The 15,881-nt window shown below is 38.6% G+C and overlaps 1 protein-coding gene across 2 annotated transcripts in view; it reads right to left on the bottom strand.

Annotated features, from left to right (window-relative positions):
* The window catches only part of smap1 (small ArfGAP 1), a 190,711-nt gene extending 181,370 nt beyond the window's left edge, over positions 1 to 9,341 (bottom strand). Inside the window, exon 1 of one of the 2 annotated variants that reach the window (XM_028821026.2) lies at positions 8,991 to 9,341. In XM_028821026.2, the coding sequence (XP_028676859.1) occupies positions 8,991 to 9,108 (118 nt within the window). In that variant the 5' untranslated portion in view covers positions 9,109 to 9,341. The remainder of the gene's footprint in view (positions 1 to 8,990) is intronic. The other variant, XM_028821027.2, reaches the window with a different exon arrangement.
* Between the last annotated feature and the right edge of the window lie 6,540 nt (positions 9,342 to 15,881).

Raw genomic sequence — 15,881 nt, 5'->3', positions numbered from 1 at the left:
GGCACAGGCAGCGATCACCACACAGAATACATTAATTTCATGATATTCCTGCTCTCTGAACATTTAGAATGCTAAGATAAATACTTGATATCATTTTCATGATGAAATGCATTAAAGACATGTATTAATCATGTTGGGGCACAGTGGCGTGGAGGTTGCACTGCTGCCTCGCAGCAAGGGGGTCCCGGGTGTTCCCTGCCTTGAATTTGCATGTTTTTCTGGTGGGTTTACTCGGCGTGCTTCAGTTTCCTTTCAAAGTCATGTAGGATGTGGGGTTGTGTTACGTTATATTGACCCTGCTAGTGTATGTATTGCTCATATTCACCCTGCGATGTGCTGGCACCACGTTCAGGATTTGTTCCTGCCTCACACACAATGCTTGCTGGGATGGGCGCAACCCTGAATGGTTGGCATAATTAAACATGTAAAACGAAGATTTTCTTAAAGTTCTGAACACTCTGCGGTCTAAGTTTATAACTAGTTTTAATTTCACAAAGACATTTATCGTGTGCTGATTGGTTATGTGGAGAAAGAAAAAGGAAGGATAGGAACTGGGGGTTAGGTACATCAGACAGAGACAGCACGCATGCAATAAAGAAAGTCCGCTCAGAAGAACATCCATTGAATTCTGTGTTTGTGTCACCGACCACCAGATCACGCACCCAACATTTACACAATATTTCAGTTAAACCTGTGCGATACCCATTCATACATCCAGTTTTTTTGGAGCCTCATCACACCTGCCATAAAGTTCTCTACACTGAACATACACCTGGGGACCCCTTACTGCAAGGGAGTAGCACTACCGCCACACTACCGTGTATGTTTAATACCTGCTTTAATGCATTTCATCATGAAAATGATATCAAGTATTTATCTTAGCATTCTAAATTTTCAGAGAGCAGGAATATCATGAAGTGAATGTATTCTGTGTGGCAATCGCTGCCTGCGCCTCCTCTTAGTGCAGAGGAAGTCAGTTTAAGAAGCGCGTAGCAATTAACAACTGGGTCGGGGAACACTTAACACAAAGCATTTAATGTGCTACATTAACTTATGACGGGGTTTGAGAAAATCTAGTAAATTAAACATTGATTTTTAGGATGAAGTTTAGTTTATGACATTCTATCTTAATGACAAAATAAACTGAGAATAAAGTGGAAATGTCGTCTTTAATCTCGACAAACGGCGAGAATAAAGTGGAAATGTCGAGAATAAAGTCAACATGTTGACTTTATTCTCGACATACAGTTTTTTTTTTTCTTCACCATGGCCCTAATATGCTTCCGTAGGGTTATACCACAAATAGCATTATAAATGCAACTTGCAGTTTTATTTTTTATGTATATAGCTTACCTTGAAGCAAGGTCCATATTAATGCAGTTTGCCTTAATGATGGTTGGTAAAGATGTCATCACCAAGTTGCACTTGTTTAATTTGATTTTATTTTAATTTGGTGAATACTGTGTAATGCACCTGGGCTTTGAAGTCTTGGAAGTATTATTATTACTGGAAGTTGCACTATTATTTATTTTACTGTTATTATTTATTAGTTTAAATATTATGCAGTTTAATGATGGTAAAGTTTAAAAAATCACTTTAACATGTCAGTGGACAGAGATTGTTAACATTAACAAAGTGCAGTTGGTTTACAAAAAATATTTACTATTTATTCCTTTTCTAAGACATGTTCAGTGCAGTACAACTTTTGATAAGCACCTCTGGATATTTTACTAAGTCTAAATGCCTCTTTGGATGGTTGAAAATATGTTGTCAAAATTTTAGTTTAAGTTGTTTGCAAAATTTGTTCAATAAAAATGTTCAATATCTTGACTGCAACTGTCATGCAGTGTGATTCCTTCTCTTCATTAGTACCATCCCCCGTGAAAACTATAACTTTATGGGGCCATACAAGCCTGTATTAATATTTGTGTGCACATTAAAATATTTTTTTGTACAATGTACAATTCTCATGAACAGTGGAATAGGTTATTCTTAGCCAGTCTACTGCAGTAATTGCAGTGGAAAATGTGGTTAACATCCACTCATGCATGGGAAAAAAAATACCATTGAATACCGTGAAACAGGTGTAATTTTGAAAAATACCGTGATATAGAATTTTGGTTATACTGCCCAGCACTATGCAAAAGTAAAATAAGTAAAACATTCAAAATAGCTTGCCCTAATGCTAGAAGTTTAAAAAATAAAATTTATGAGCTGTAGTTGTATGTAGCAGAACATAATTATATTATAGAAATAACAGAAACTTAGATTAATAGCAAGAATGGGGACGAGTGGAAAATAGATAGTTACACACTTTTTAGGAAGGATACAGAAAATAAGAGAGGCGGGGTGGGTGCCATTTATGTTAAAAAGAATTTAAATACATGTCTTCTTCAGTTGAAGGATGAGCTACATCTTAGTGAGAACATCTGGATAAGGCATTTTAAGACTTGTAACTCCAATGTGAATCGTGGGGCGTATGAGTGCCTAAGAATAACCATTAAGAAGGATATTAGATAGATAGATGATAGATAGATGATAGATAGATAGATGATAGATACTTTATTAATCCCAGGGGGAAATTCGCATACTCCAGCAGCAAAAAATATTAAATTATTATTATTAGGGAAGCTAAAAGACAATTACATAGGAAAATTGCAGATCAGACAAAAGATAATCCAAAGAGATTCTTTCAGTATTTTAGCAGTAAAAAACAGTCAATGAAGAAGTGAAATATATCAGGAATAGTAAAGGAGAATTAAAATATACACACAGTGAAACAGCGAAGTCTTGACATGTGAAGAAGTGGATAACTTTCCAGCAGTAACAGGGACTACTAAGGAGGTACTGAGTGATTTGGAAATTGTAGACGAAGAGGTACTGCTTAGATTAAATAGGCTGAAATCAAATAAATCACCAGGATCAGAAAATATGCATCCCAGAGTGCACAAGGAGGTTATATAAACCCATGATACATAGTTTTAACAAATCACTGTGCACTAGGGAAGTACCAAAGGAACTAGAAAATGTAAAATATTACCCCGTTATATAAAAAGGATGATCAGGCAGATCCGAGAACTATAGGCCAGTAAACTTAGTATGCATTGCACTTTAATTAATGGAAGGAATTATTAAGGAAAAGATTAAGTAACACATGACAAGAATGGGATTTTTACTGAACAGTCAGCAGGGGTTCAGAAGAGGGAGGCCATGTTTTACTAAAATGCTGGAATTCTATGAGGAAGCAAGAGAAAAGCCAAGCAAAATGACACCTTTTATTGGCTAACTAAAAAGATTACAATATGCAAGCTTTCGAGGCAACTCAGGCCCCTTCTTCAGGCAAGATGTAATACAGAGACTGAAGTTCTCTATGTTTATATACACACTCTAGGACAAGAATCAACATTGGTAAATCTTTAAATGAGAAATTTTAAATGTAAAAAATTAATAGATTCATTCAGGCTAGGGTTAATTTAACAAGAAAGAAAAAAACAATGTATTGTCAAGATCTCTGGATAAGATAACTGTCCAACAAAGTCTTTTGAAGTTTGTAATGAGTTTTTTCAAAACAATGTGGATCTGTAGACAGGTTGTCTATCATTCTCAGAGATGTAAACAATCCTCATATCTGGCCATAAAACTCTTGTCTCTATTCAATCCATGTTGTAATGTATTAAATTTTAGCATGAGTTTAACTTCCCCTTCTTTTCTCTCTTGCTGTGTTTTGAAGTTGCCCATAAGCACTGTGACTTTAAAGTCCCTCTCACAGTGTCCATGGCTGTTGAAGTGGGCCGCTACAGGAACATCTGTGTTGCCATGTTTAATGTGGAACCTGTGTAAATTCTGGCGGAGTGTTTGTCCAGTTTCTCCCACATAGAGTGCAGTGTCAGGACATTTCATGCAGAAAATTAGGTAGACTAAATTAGATGATCTGCAGGAAAATGATCCCTTTATGTGATGTTCAAGTCGGCAGTGTGGTATAACTATACGGTCTGACCACATATAGGTTAGGTTATATAACACTATGTGTAGAGTATAAGTCCAAGACAGTTATGCTTAAACTTTATAATGCACTGGTGATGCCTCGTCTAAAGTACTGTGTACAGTTTTGGTCTCCAGGCTACAAAAAAACAAAAAAAAACAAACCCAAAGCACTACAAAAAAAGTTCAGAGAAGAGCAGCTTGGTCATCAATTCGAGGGATGCAGGGGATAAGGTATGAAAAAAGATTAAAAAGAGGTGAGCCTTCTTCATCATAAGCAAAAGTTGATTAAAAGGTTATATGACTTAAGTGTTGAAACTATGAAGGGAATTACTACAGTGGATAAAGACTTATTTTAAATAAGTTAAACAAGAACACAGGAAAAATTGTTAAATGTAAATTTCACACACACATTTGGAAGTTTTTCTCCACATAGAAAAGCACAGACACATTTCAGTAAGTTACAAAGCAGTTTGGCAGACAGTAGGACTATAGGGATGTTCAAAAGTAGACTAGCTACTGAATGTCATCACCTTGAGAATGTCACATTACATGACTTTTGTTTCAGTAGGGGTGACAGATTTCACAACTGTTTTATGTTTTTTTTTTTCAGCGCAGTTTCAACATTCCAAAGTATCATGAGCTTTCCATATTTTGAATACCAACTAACATGCTGCCTGGCAGTGCCAGTAGATATACAAATATTTGCCAGCTATGTAAATTTCACTCATAGTTTTCACCTATTTTTTTCTCCCTTTTTTTATTCTGCAGTGGTACAGTCAACTTGCGATACTGGACAAACCTCTCTTGTTTTTGCTGTTCAAAACTCCTATTTTCATTAGCTAAGTTTCCATCCAGTTTTTTGCGACGTTTTGTTATCGACAAACAGAATATACGTAAAAAAAATGTGCGAAATTTGCTGTCTCCAGCCTGTTTCCATCAAACTGGCTTTTTATCGATAAAATGGTGTGCGTGATGACGTCATATCCCCCCAAAACGAACTGTCGCATAAGTTTGGTTGTATTGCGAAAAAAATCTGCCCTTGAGCCGTTTCCATACATAATTTTGTGTATGTCGCAAATTATCTACCTTTTGTTTTCCACGTTACACCCCCTCCACTAAACAAAGAAACAAAGAAATGGAGAGATTATTCAGACAGTTTTTTTGAAATTTGCCAGCTTACTGTTATTTCAGTTTCACAAATAATTAGAATTGTACATAATATCCGAAGACGACAGCAGAATGAAGCAGTTGCTTGTCTGATAGCCCTAGAGCTCGAAGAAAGTACCCCAGTGCGACGAAACCCACGGGTATGGGAGAGACGACGGAATAAGACCTTCTGGGAGGAGGTGGTGGAGAGACACTTCACAGAAAATCTCTGGCTGCTACATTTTAGAATGACACGGCCGACGTTTGAGATGTTGTGTGGATTCATCAGTCCTGATGTTGCACCCATCACAGGTTGCCACCGACCACCGGTTCCAACCCAAAAGCGGATTGCCATCGCCCTTTACAAGCTGGCAACCTGCGCCGAGTATAGAGTAGTTGGAGAAACTTTCGGGGTTAGTAAAACTACCGTCCATCGATGTGTATATGCTGTGTGCACCGCTATTAAAGAAAAATTAATGCAGCGTTATATCAGACTTCCGACTGTAGCGGAGGCCAATGAAATTGCATACCGCAATTCCTTGGTGCATCTTGTGCCACAGATTTACGGTGCGCTGGATGGCACGCATGTGCCTATTCTTCCCCCGACGGAAGGCTACCACGATTACATTAATCGCAAAGGGTGGCCATCTATTGTTCTCCAGGCCCTTGTTGATGACAGGTGCATTGCGTTGGCACTCCTGGAAGTGCCCATGATGCAGCTGTGTTTGCAGCATCGGATCTGTACAGGTGAGCCTACCTTTCAACATCCCTTCTCAGTGCGATAACAACTGAATTAGTACTGTAACCTGCTTCCCTTAAGGTTTTTAATTAAAACTGAAATTTGAATTAATACAAAATAACGACGTTTAATCAAAAAAAAAACTCTTTTCATCAGACCATGAGAACCGCTCCGCCATTCTCGTTTTGATTGCACGTGATGAAAATGTGACACATTTATTTGCGTTAAAGCCCTTTTTTCCGACAAAAAGTGTTTCCAATGTAGTTTTTGCGACATCTGAAGTATCGATATGGAATTTATGCGCTAAAGTTAAACGGAAAAATATTATGTCGACATGTACAACATTTTATCGATAATTAGCATTTCCATCAGCTATATCGGTAAAAAAAATTGAAGCGCTAAATATTTTTTCGCAAAAACTCCTTGGATGGAAACCTAGCTCTTAATTTTATTGGTTTCACATTGCATGCACTGTACTTCTAACTAAACATTGGTTGTTGATTCTCGCACATACAACAGCATGGTCCTCATGCCATGTTGCAGACCACTGTGGCTGTGCCGCTAGGAATCAACACTGCCAAAATCACAAAACACTTTTCAAGTGCATCACTCACCCTCAAAATGTAACTCAAGTTTACAAAATGCACTCAAAGTGTAACTTGTGCTTGTAAAATGAGTGGTATCGGTCACAGACTTTTGGCAGTAATCCAACTCCATAAAATTGTTCTAATATTTCTGCAGCTGAAGCTCTAGTGGTCAGTCAGACATACATAGTGAATTACAGCTGAAGACTGCAAAGGTTCAGCCTTGCAGGTATCTGATCACTATGTGGTGAATTGTATCAGTTGATTTACAATCTACATTATCAAGATGTGCTGAGCAGTAGCTCCAGGAAAGGCCTCAACCCCTATGACCCTAGGCTGGATTAATTGACTTCAAATATGCATATATAGATAGATAATAAACATGACCTCTTACATTCCAAATATTAAACACTGACTAAAGTGATTTTTGAGAGTGGTCAATATGAAAAGCACCAACACTCTGTATAGCTGCCATTATCAAAATTTGTGGTTATCCTTCTAAATTTCCACTGCTTACTTTTCATTTTCTTGGTTATTATTGGAGGTAAGTGCCTTTCTTCTTGTATTATCCACTTCCATTTACAATGTACAATTCAGCCTTTGACTTTTTACCATATGAACAAATCACTTTAGCACATTTCTCTTCATTACATGACTTTCAGCACACTAATTCATTAATTTCTGGAAATGTGTTGCTTTCTCTCTCATTGGAACTCTGCACATTCATCTAATAACTGTCAACACGGTACTTTGCAATAATGTTTTATGGCAATAATAATTTATGGCCCTATTTCTTTGGTCAAGGCTCACTCAGTTCTACACACCACAAAATGCAGGCAATGTGGCATAGGGGTAAAGGCTGACAGTGTCCATGTGGTCAAACTGGGGGAAAAAAACAATCAATTGTATCTCAAATATTGCAGGTCACTTCAGATAAAAGTGTCAGCCAAAAATGTAAATAATAAATAAAATTTGCATCTGCAAGGCAGCAAAACTACTCTGTTTCTATTTTCATTAAGTCTATTCTTACTACTTCAAAATATGGAAAAGACATGTGGTACACTTAGAAAAATAAAAAAACAAACAAAAGGCACACTAAAACCAATAGCAAATAACTCTCCACAAAACATCTTTTTATTAGCCCACAACCTGTGCAATGATGTCAGTTCCCTTCAAACCTCTTCTACACACGATATAGGCCTCCTGAATTGTATGCCAGGCTCTGCGCTTGTTTGTCTCTCTCATTACACTGAGGCATTTCTTCGATGCCAGTTTTCTAATTCAGTATTTCCCTACATTCCACTTTAATTTTCACTACCAGTACAAGGGAATTCTGATACATAGGCCCCCATGACAGCTGCTTGTTTCCCTCATCTCATCAGCACCTTTACCACAAGAAAGAACTCTAAATAGATCAGAGGTGAAGCTCCAGGTATACCTAAAAGCTTCACTCCCAATGTCTGAACCACCATTCATCATGTTTTCTTTTCATAAATCAACATCATATTTGCAACTACCTACTTATTATTGTCAATTTCTCAATGTACTGTACAGTTACTAATTATTATAGAAAACCTACCAAAACTCAAAAAAGGAAAAGTGGCACTTGCACATCTGAAACTTGTCTAGTTTTCAGTTTATAGCAGACATTGAGCTGCATGAACTGCATTAATGAGTTTCATTTTAAGTTTTATTCTTTAGCTCTTCCTCAACCACCTTTACTGACTGCTCCAAAAACCTGTCTGTTATACAAGACCACCACTCAAGTGGATCCCGCTTTCTTTTATTCATTGTGAGGAGTTCAAGAAGCATGCAAGACACCCGAAAAAATAAACGTCACATAAATTTTCAAAATGTTCTTAATTGTGAAGCATGACAAATCAACTTGGGCTTGACTGATGAGCAAAGTAAGGTATGTCAACGTGTCCCTCCAGCCCAGACGCTAAAAGGCATAATCACAGCCTAACGCTGGGGGCATCCTTATGTAATGGGAGCGTAGTGGTTATTACGGTAAAAGGCTGAATGTACCCTTTGGTGGGCGTACTGATTACATTTGAAGCTAAACTTACAAGACTGGGCTTGACAGACAAAATCACAGGACTTACTTCAAGGTCGCACTACGTACAGCTGGAAAATACACATCGGGAAGAGGAAACATCACGGCCGCTCCTCCAGAAACGTCTATGAATACGGATACGGGTTTCATTCCAACCATGACAGCTCACTGTCAAGGGAGGAAGCCGAACTGTGCTTACTCAGGTTATTGTGTCACAGCTCAAATCAAGATCAGTGAACAACAAACTAAACGGTAACCACGGGAATTTTATAAAATTTCTGACTGGCATTTAGGCTATCCCGTGAAATCCCCTGTGAATTAAACAGAGCATCCAGCGATAGCCTGTAAAGGAGGAAGTGAGACGCTGACAGCCTGGATTGTAACGCCGGGTGCAAGCGGGCACTCCAACATCTACGGTTTCCAATTAGGCACACAGAAACTTCACTCGCTAAAGAAATTAACAACACAGCTCGATGCTTACCTTTCGCCTCACAGTCGGCGCAGTACTTGTTGTCTTCTTCACGTAGCATTTTGGACAGAATGGCCTGGTGTTGTTCATTCAGTTTCTGGGCTTTTTCCCTCTCTGAACGCGTCGTCATCTCTCTCTTTCTCTTTCTTTCTCTCTAGTTCTGACCGTCTGATGTTAGTGTCCCTGAACAGACTGTTTGCAGTTATGTTATCGTTTTAAACTACTACAATAAAACACTATCGAATAAAACCACTATACTGTCACTGTATAAAACAAGGATAATCACAGAATCACTACACGCCGCTACTAGCGATACTGGAATGTGAAGCAGCGGAAAATATGGCAGCAACCAGGAAACACCCGGAACCGGAACTATAATGTACCTCTCGATGTGCGCGCCACAGCGGAGTGCGTTGGCAACAAACTAGTGCGCGTTCAGGAAGCCCCAAACTACAACCTCGTCTTCAGAGCGTGACAAATATCGCGTGGACTACAGTAGGCATAAACTGGATACCACCAAAGAAGTGGTTGTGATGTTTTTTATTCTCGTTAATGTTTTGGTGAAGGAATCCCTTCCGCGCAGGTAAGTTCTTGACGTTTTAGGTGACGTTGGAGACACACCTTCGTGACGCAAGTGCTTGTGCGAGGGACTGCCTGACTGCTACACAAGTCGCGCTGTATGGCACTATGTGGCAAAGGCAGTGTTCTTCTAAACGCAGCTCTGCGCAGTTCGAGAAGCAGAAGAATCCTGGAATCCAGTCTTTATGTGTCATGCATAAAATATGAATTACACATTAAAATAGTTTACTTAATTCCTCTCAGCTAACATGTAGATGACACAGCGATACGGGTTAAGGATGCTAAAGTGTTCAGAGCAATCCTACAATTTCACTGAATAACAAATTTGACAATGAAATATTGATTGATATTTTTATTTCAAAGCATTCAAACTCAAAATTACACAGCATTGTAAAATTAAACTCATAGAAATACAGGTAGTTTTAATTGTGGGTTATTTTTATTTATATCCCGTCACATTTAAGTACAAAATTAAAAAGAATTTTAAATAAAGTCTAACAAAGTTACACACAAGAGCTCATGCTGAAACTTTTTAACTCACTTTATTAGACCTCATCTACAGTACTATATGTGCAGTTTTGTTAAGTTAAGTCAGTTTTATTTATACAGCACATTTAAAACAACAGCAGATGACTAAAGTGCTTTAGAGTTCCATAAATACAAGTCAAGTCAAGCTGGGGAGCATGCACTGGAACAGTGCGTTGCTGCACCCACCACATGACAAAACAGCTCAGGATCCTGGTTGGCAACCCCCCAGGCAGACACGGGGTCCAGCCCCACACTCCGGAAATGACCTTCTATCTTCCACAGCCAGGTATTACGTCGGTGACCCCTTGGCCTGGTCCAGCCACTTGGGTCCCCAACAATGAGGATCCTACGAGCTGGATCACCCTCGGGTAACCGTGCCACATGGCCGTAGTGCCGTAACTGACACTCCCTCACAATGCAGGTAATGTGCCTCATTCGGGACTCCGTAAGCAACCACTCATTTGACACAAAGTCAAACCAGCAGTACCCAACGATTCTCCGGAGAGACACTGTACCAAAGGAGTCCAGTCTTCATCTCAGGTCACTGGATAGCGTCCATGTCTCGCAACCATATAGCAAGACAGGAAGCACCAGGACTCTTGCATCCTTTTGCATAGATATCAGGAGCGCCACACACCCCTTTCCAATGACCTCATGACCCTTAATGCTCTCCCAATCCATCTACTGACTTCATAGGAAGAGTCACCAGAGACATGAATGTCACTGCCAAGGTAAGTAAACCTCTCGACAAGGTCGACATTCTCTCCGCAGACAGACACACTGCTAATGGCTGTGCCTAAGAGGTCATTAAAGGCCTGGATCTTGGTTTTTATCTAGGACAGTCGCAAGCCCAGACACTCATACTCCTCACTCAGCCTCTCGATAGCCCCGATCAGAGCCTCCATTGACTCCGCGAAGATCACAGCATCATCAGCATAGTCAAGATCAGTGAATCTTTCTTCACCAACAGATGCCCTGCAGCCGCTGGACCCCACGACCCTGCCCAACACCCAGTCCATGCACGCATTGAACAGAGTAGGAGCATGAACACACCCCTGACGAACCCCAGAATCAACTGGGAAAAACACTGAGGTTCTGCCTCCACTCTGCACAGCACAGCACTATAAATACACTAATAAACATATAGATAAATAAGTTCACTAAAATAAATAAATTAATAAAATGGTACTTGTGTACTAAATGGACAGACTGCATGACAAAGGAAAACAAGTGTTTTGACGAATTCATAACATATTTATTGGGATAAAAAAATATATAGAAATTTAAAGAAATTGGAATATTATAGAAATACATATGTACAATTGTTTTGACTAATTCATAACCTCCGTGGGGGAGGTTTCACTGCTGTCCATTTTGTACACAAGTACCAATAAAACTGTACTCTTATGCAAATTTTAAAAGCTAAGCCAAAAAGTCAGGTTTTCAGACTGGATTTAAAAGTGACCAAAGTTGGTGCTACTGACCTATATATAAACTCAACCCTGTAGTGAACAGGAAGCCAGTGAAGAGAAGCAAAAATAGGTGTGAAGTGATTATAAAATGCTGTTAAAGGACTGGCCAAAGCGTTCTGGACTAGTTGAAGACTAGTGAGGGATGACTGGTTAATTGTAATTGTAATAGCCAAGAGACCAAAGCATAAATTAGTTTTTGAAAATCATCTGCAGAAGGAAAAGGCTTGACTTTAGTTAATACCCTGAGCTGATAGAAACAAACTTTAACAATGGAGTTAATTTCTTTGTCAAATTTGAGGCCAAGAATTTTTGAACAGGGTTTACAATGTGTTGTCAGAGTGCCAGTGTTACTTGCAGGAGCACAGGTAAAATCAGAATGTCCAAAATACAGAATCACTATTGTTTTTTTGACATCCATATTTTAATATCTTTCAAACATTAAAGTAAAGGTTTAAGAGAATCTGTTATGCTTTGTTTCAGTGGATGATATATCTGTGTATCATCTGTACAGCAATGAAAAGAAATGCTTTGGTCTCCAGGTTACAAAAAAAAAACATAGCAGTGCTACGAAAAGTCCAGGGGCCTCATGTATAAACGGTGCGTACGCACAGAAATGTTGCGTATGAACGTTTCCACGCTCAAATCGCGATGTATAAAACCTAAACTTGGCATAAAGCCACGCACTTTTTCAAGGTACCTCATACCCTGGCGTATGCAATTTCTTCGCTCGGTTTTGCAGACTGGCGGCACCCAGCGTCAAAGCACTGCTACTGTTCCTGCGTGGTCACCCTTTCTTTCTTAGACCCACATTCCTGACGCGGCTTTATAAATACACTGAATACATGGTCCAGGGAATAGCCATAGTATTCCAAATACCATAACTGCTTTAGTGTTGTTACATCTTCTTCTTCTTTCAGCTGCTACCGTTAAGGGTTGCCACAGCAGATCATCTTTTTCCATATTACTCTCACTGCACCACTTGGAGTATTTATATCACTGTTTCTGAGTGGGGAATCAAAGCAGCAGCTGATTGGAAAGAGAATTATCGGTATACAGCATGAAGCAGACGCTGCCTGAGCCATGGCAAAACGCTTCAGAGACTTTCCTGTACGGACTTCGTGGTTTAGAAAAAGTTTCATCCCAAGAACTATAAACGCACTAAATCAGTCCATCAAGTGCTCCTTGTAGAACTGTTTGGACTTGTAAGTACAATCACCTCACTGTAAACTTGAGATACAGTTATAATATTGCACAACCTGAGCCACTTTATAAAGCACGTATTTACATATGATGACGATATCATTTTTAAGATGAAATGCAGCAAAATATGTTGATTATATTATACAGATAAAACTTTAACTTCATTTAAATAATCTGTATTGTTAATAATTAAACATGTGAGGACACGGTGCCACAGCGCTAGCTTTTTCATGGATTGTTCCTGCATTGCGTTGTATTCTTGCTCGTGCTGATGCGACTCTGGAAGGATAGACAGATAGAATAATTAAACATGTACTACGAAGATATTTCAATGTTCCTTAAAAGTTTTGAAGAATCGGCGTTCTAAGCTTACAGATGGTTTCACGTCTATTACAGAGCTGATTGTGTGGCGATTGGGTATTTGGAGAAAGAAAAGTAAGGACAGGAATTGGAGGTTAGTACGTTTGAAAGAGACAGTACTTTTGTAATAAATTATTTCATTGAAGGTTGCGCATGGCGCAGCAAGCCTCTTGCGTGAGACATGAACAATCACATGCTTTTATTCCTATCATCATGAAAAAGATATCACGTATACATCTCAGTATTTTAATTATTCAGAGAGCTGTAATATCACGAATGTAATGGATTATGTGTCCTGTCGGAGAAAAAGAAAGCCCGTTTAAGAAGCAGGTAGTGATTCACACACATAGAGCACATAGAAGATCAAATACAGAACAAAGCATTTAATGTGCTACTTTAGTTACAATGGGATTTGAGAAACTAGTAAATTAAACGATTTTAAGATGAAGTTTATGATGTTCTACTTTAATGGCAAAATAAACTACAAGATTAAAGTGGAAATTTCGAGATTAAAGTTGACATTTCGTGCTTTTTTCCCGACTGTGTGCCTATTTTTTTTGTCTGTACCCTAATAAGCTTTCATATGACACTCAGACGGTGGGCTACGACTCGCCTTTTCACGGCGACTTTGATATGTGATTTCTTTTTTATTTCGGGCACTGTGCGACTTTGTGAACTTGAGCTTTCGAGTTTCTCCGACACTCTGTCACTCGATCAACTTTCTTTTATTGATTATACCACTGTTTAAACCAACAAATAGTACGTTTTTCCTTTGCCTCCACTTGGTATTCGCTGAAATTCTTATATTTTCCCCTGTGCTTTTCTCATTGTCTTTTCACAGAAGGCTATTTATATTGATTTGCATATTCAAAGAGGCGAAATTCTGGGAGGAGTTGGGGCGGGACAGAAGGCGCGTGCACGTGTGTTACTTTTCACGCTGATAGGGATTTATGTAGTGGAAGAACGTGAAAGTTTGTGTGCGCACAGATTCCTGCATCTGGATTTTTCTGTGCGTACGCACATTCCCGCTTTTGTGCTTATGCCATGTTATAGTGTGAGTTCTACGCACGGCGTTATACATGAGGCCCCAGGACTGCAGGGGATGAGTTATGAGAAAAGATTAAAGGAGCTAAGCCATTTCAGTTTAAGCAAGAGCAGACTGAGAGGTAACGTGATTGAAGTGTTAAAAATTATGAAGGGAATTAGGACAGTGGATTGAGAGTGTTATTTTAAAATGAGTTCCACAAGAACACAGGAACACAGTTGGAAGCTTAAGGATACATTTTTTACAAGCAAAAAACCTTATAAATTACTTGCTTGAATGATACCCCAGTCTTTTGTTTCAGGTTGTTCACCATCCCATCGAATTCCGACGTAGAAATCAGAGGTCCGGCAAAAATGCCCTCTTTCATTTTAGCCTCAGACAAACCCAGTAACTTTCAGCACAAACACATCCACCTTTTGATAGAGCTTTGACAAACTGCTTCATTAAACCAAGCTTAATATAATGCAATTGTAGCAGCACTTGGATTTGGATCCACCAAGCTAGGCCTGATGATGGTTTTGGCATCAATCGGTACCATTTTTCTAGTTGGCCGTTCCTTCCGTCCCAATGTCAATTCTTGGCTCTGCTCTCCCACTCACAGAGATAATATGGGGATTTTGTATACCCTGACAGATACAAAGAGCATTCAGCTACCCACATATGAACCAGTGGTGCTCATTGTAGTTAATTGCTGTTATAGAAGTAACACTTTTTCTTTAAATGTAAATTTTAATATTGGAAAATATTAAATTGAAACATATTATCATTAAAATAAAATATTGTTTTTAATTAATTATAGTGTAAAAACAATGAAACAAATATAACTGACAACTAAAAATGTGTATAGTGAAAAAATGTTGCTTGATTGTAAAAATGGTTCTAATTTTTTAATTCAGTACCCAAAATATATAAAAATCACACAGAATAATGTATATTTTTTCAATGTATACCCATTTTACCAGGAAGTGATAGCCATATCAAACTTAAAAAAATCCTCCCTAGAAGAGAGCAGCTCAACAATTCCTTCACAAAGAAGAATGAATCTTGTGAGTGTGGCCATGGAAAGGTCGCGATCACTTTGAAGTAGTTACAGAGTTTAGTAGTTTAGACTGGAGGAAAAGTGCACCAGTCAACCATATCAAGACCTTACCCTCGACTGTATGGGGTGGTGATATAAAAGAAGTCATTGTTCAAAGAACCTTAAGAAAGCATGTCAACAGTTTGGCAAAAACATGAAGGCGAACCAGCTGCAATATGGAAAAATGTTTTGTGGTCATATAATGCCAAGATAGAGCTTTTTGGCCACAGTTCAAATAGATATGTGTAAGATGAATGTAACACTGTACACACCTCAAAAACACTATACCTACAGTGTTGTATGGCGCTGATAGCATTATGCTGTGGGGCTGCTTTTCATCAGCAGGGAGTGGTAATCTGTCTAAAAATAGAAAGAATTATAAATAGTAGATAATTCAAGCAAATACTACAAGAGAACCTGATTTACTCTGTCAAATAATTTGAGAGAAAGCCATGGCCTAAATCCGATTGAGAACACTATTTGAAAATTGTGATGTACAAGTGACATCTGACTAAACGTAACAACATGACAGAGGAAAAAATGGGCCAAAGTCACTCTAAAACAGTGAGCAGAATATATCACAAGGCAGCAGAAGTTTAAAGTCAGATAGAATCAGATGATGGATTGTGATTATAATAGCA

This window comes from Erpetoichthys calabaricus, chromosome 15 (assembly GCF_900747795.2).
Source record: "Erpetoichthys calabaricus chromosome 15, fErpCal1.3, whole genome shotgun sequence".
Lineage (NCBI taxonomy): Eukaryota > Metazoa > Chordata > Cladistia > Polypteriformes > Polypteridae > Erpetoichthys > Erpetoichthys calabaricus.
The sequence above is the reverse complement of the archived record's forward strand: the minus strand, read 5'-3'. Positions and strand labels throughout refer to the sequence as shown.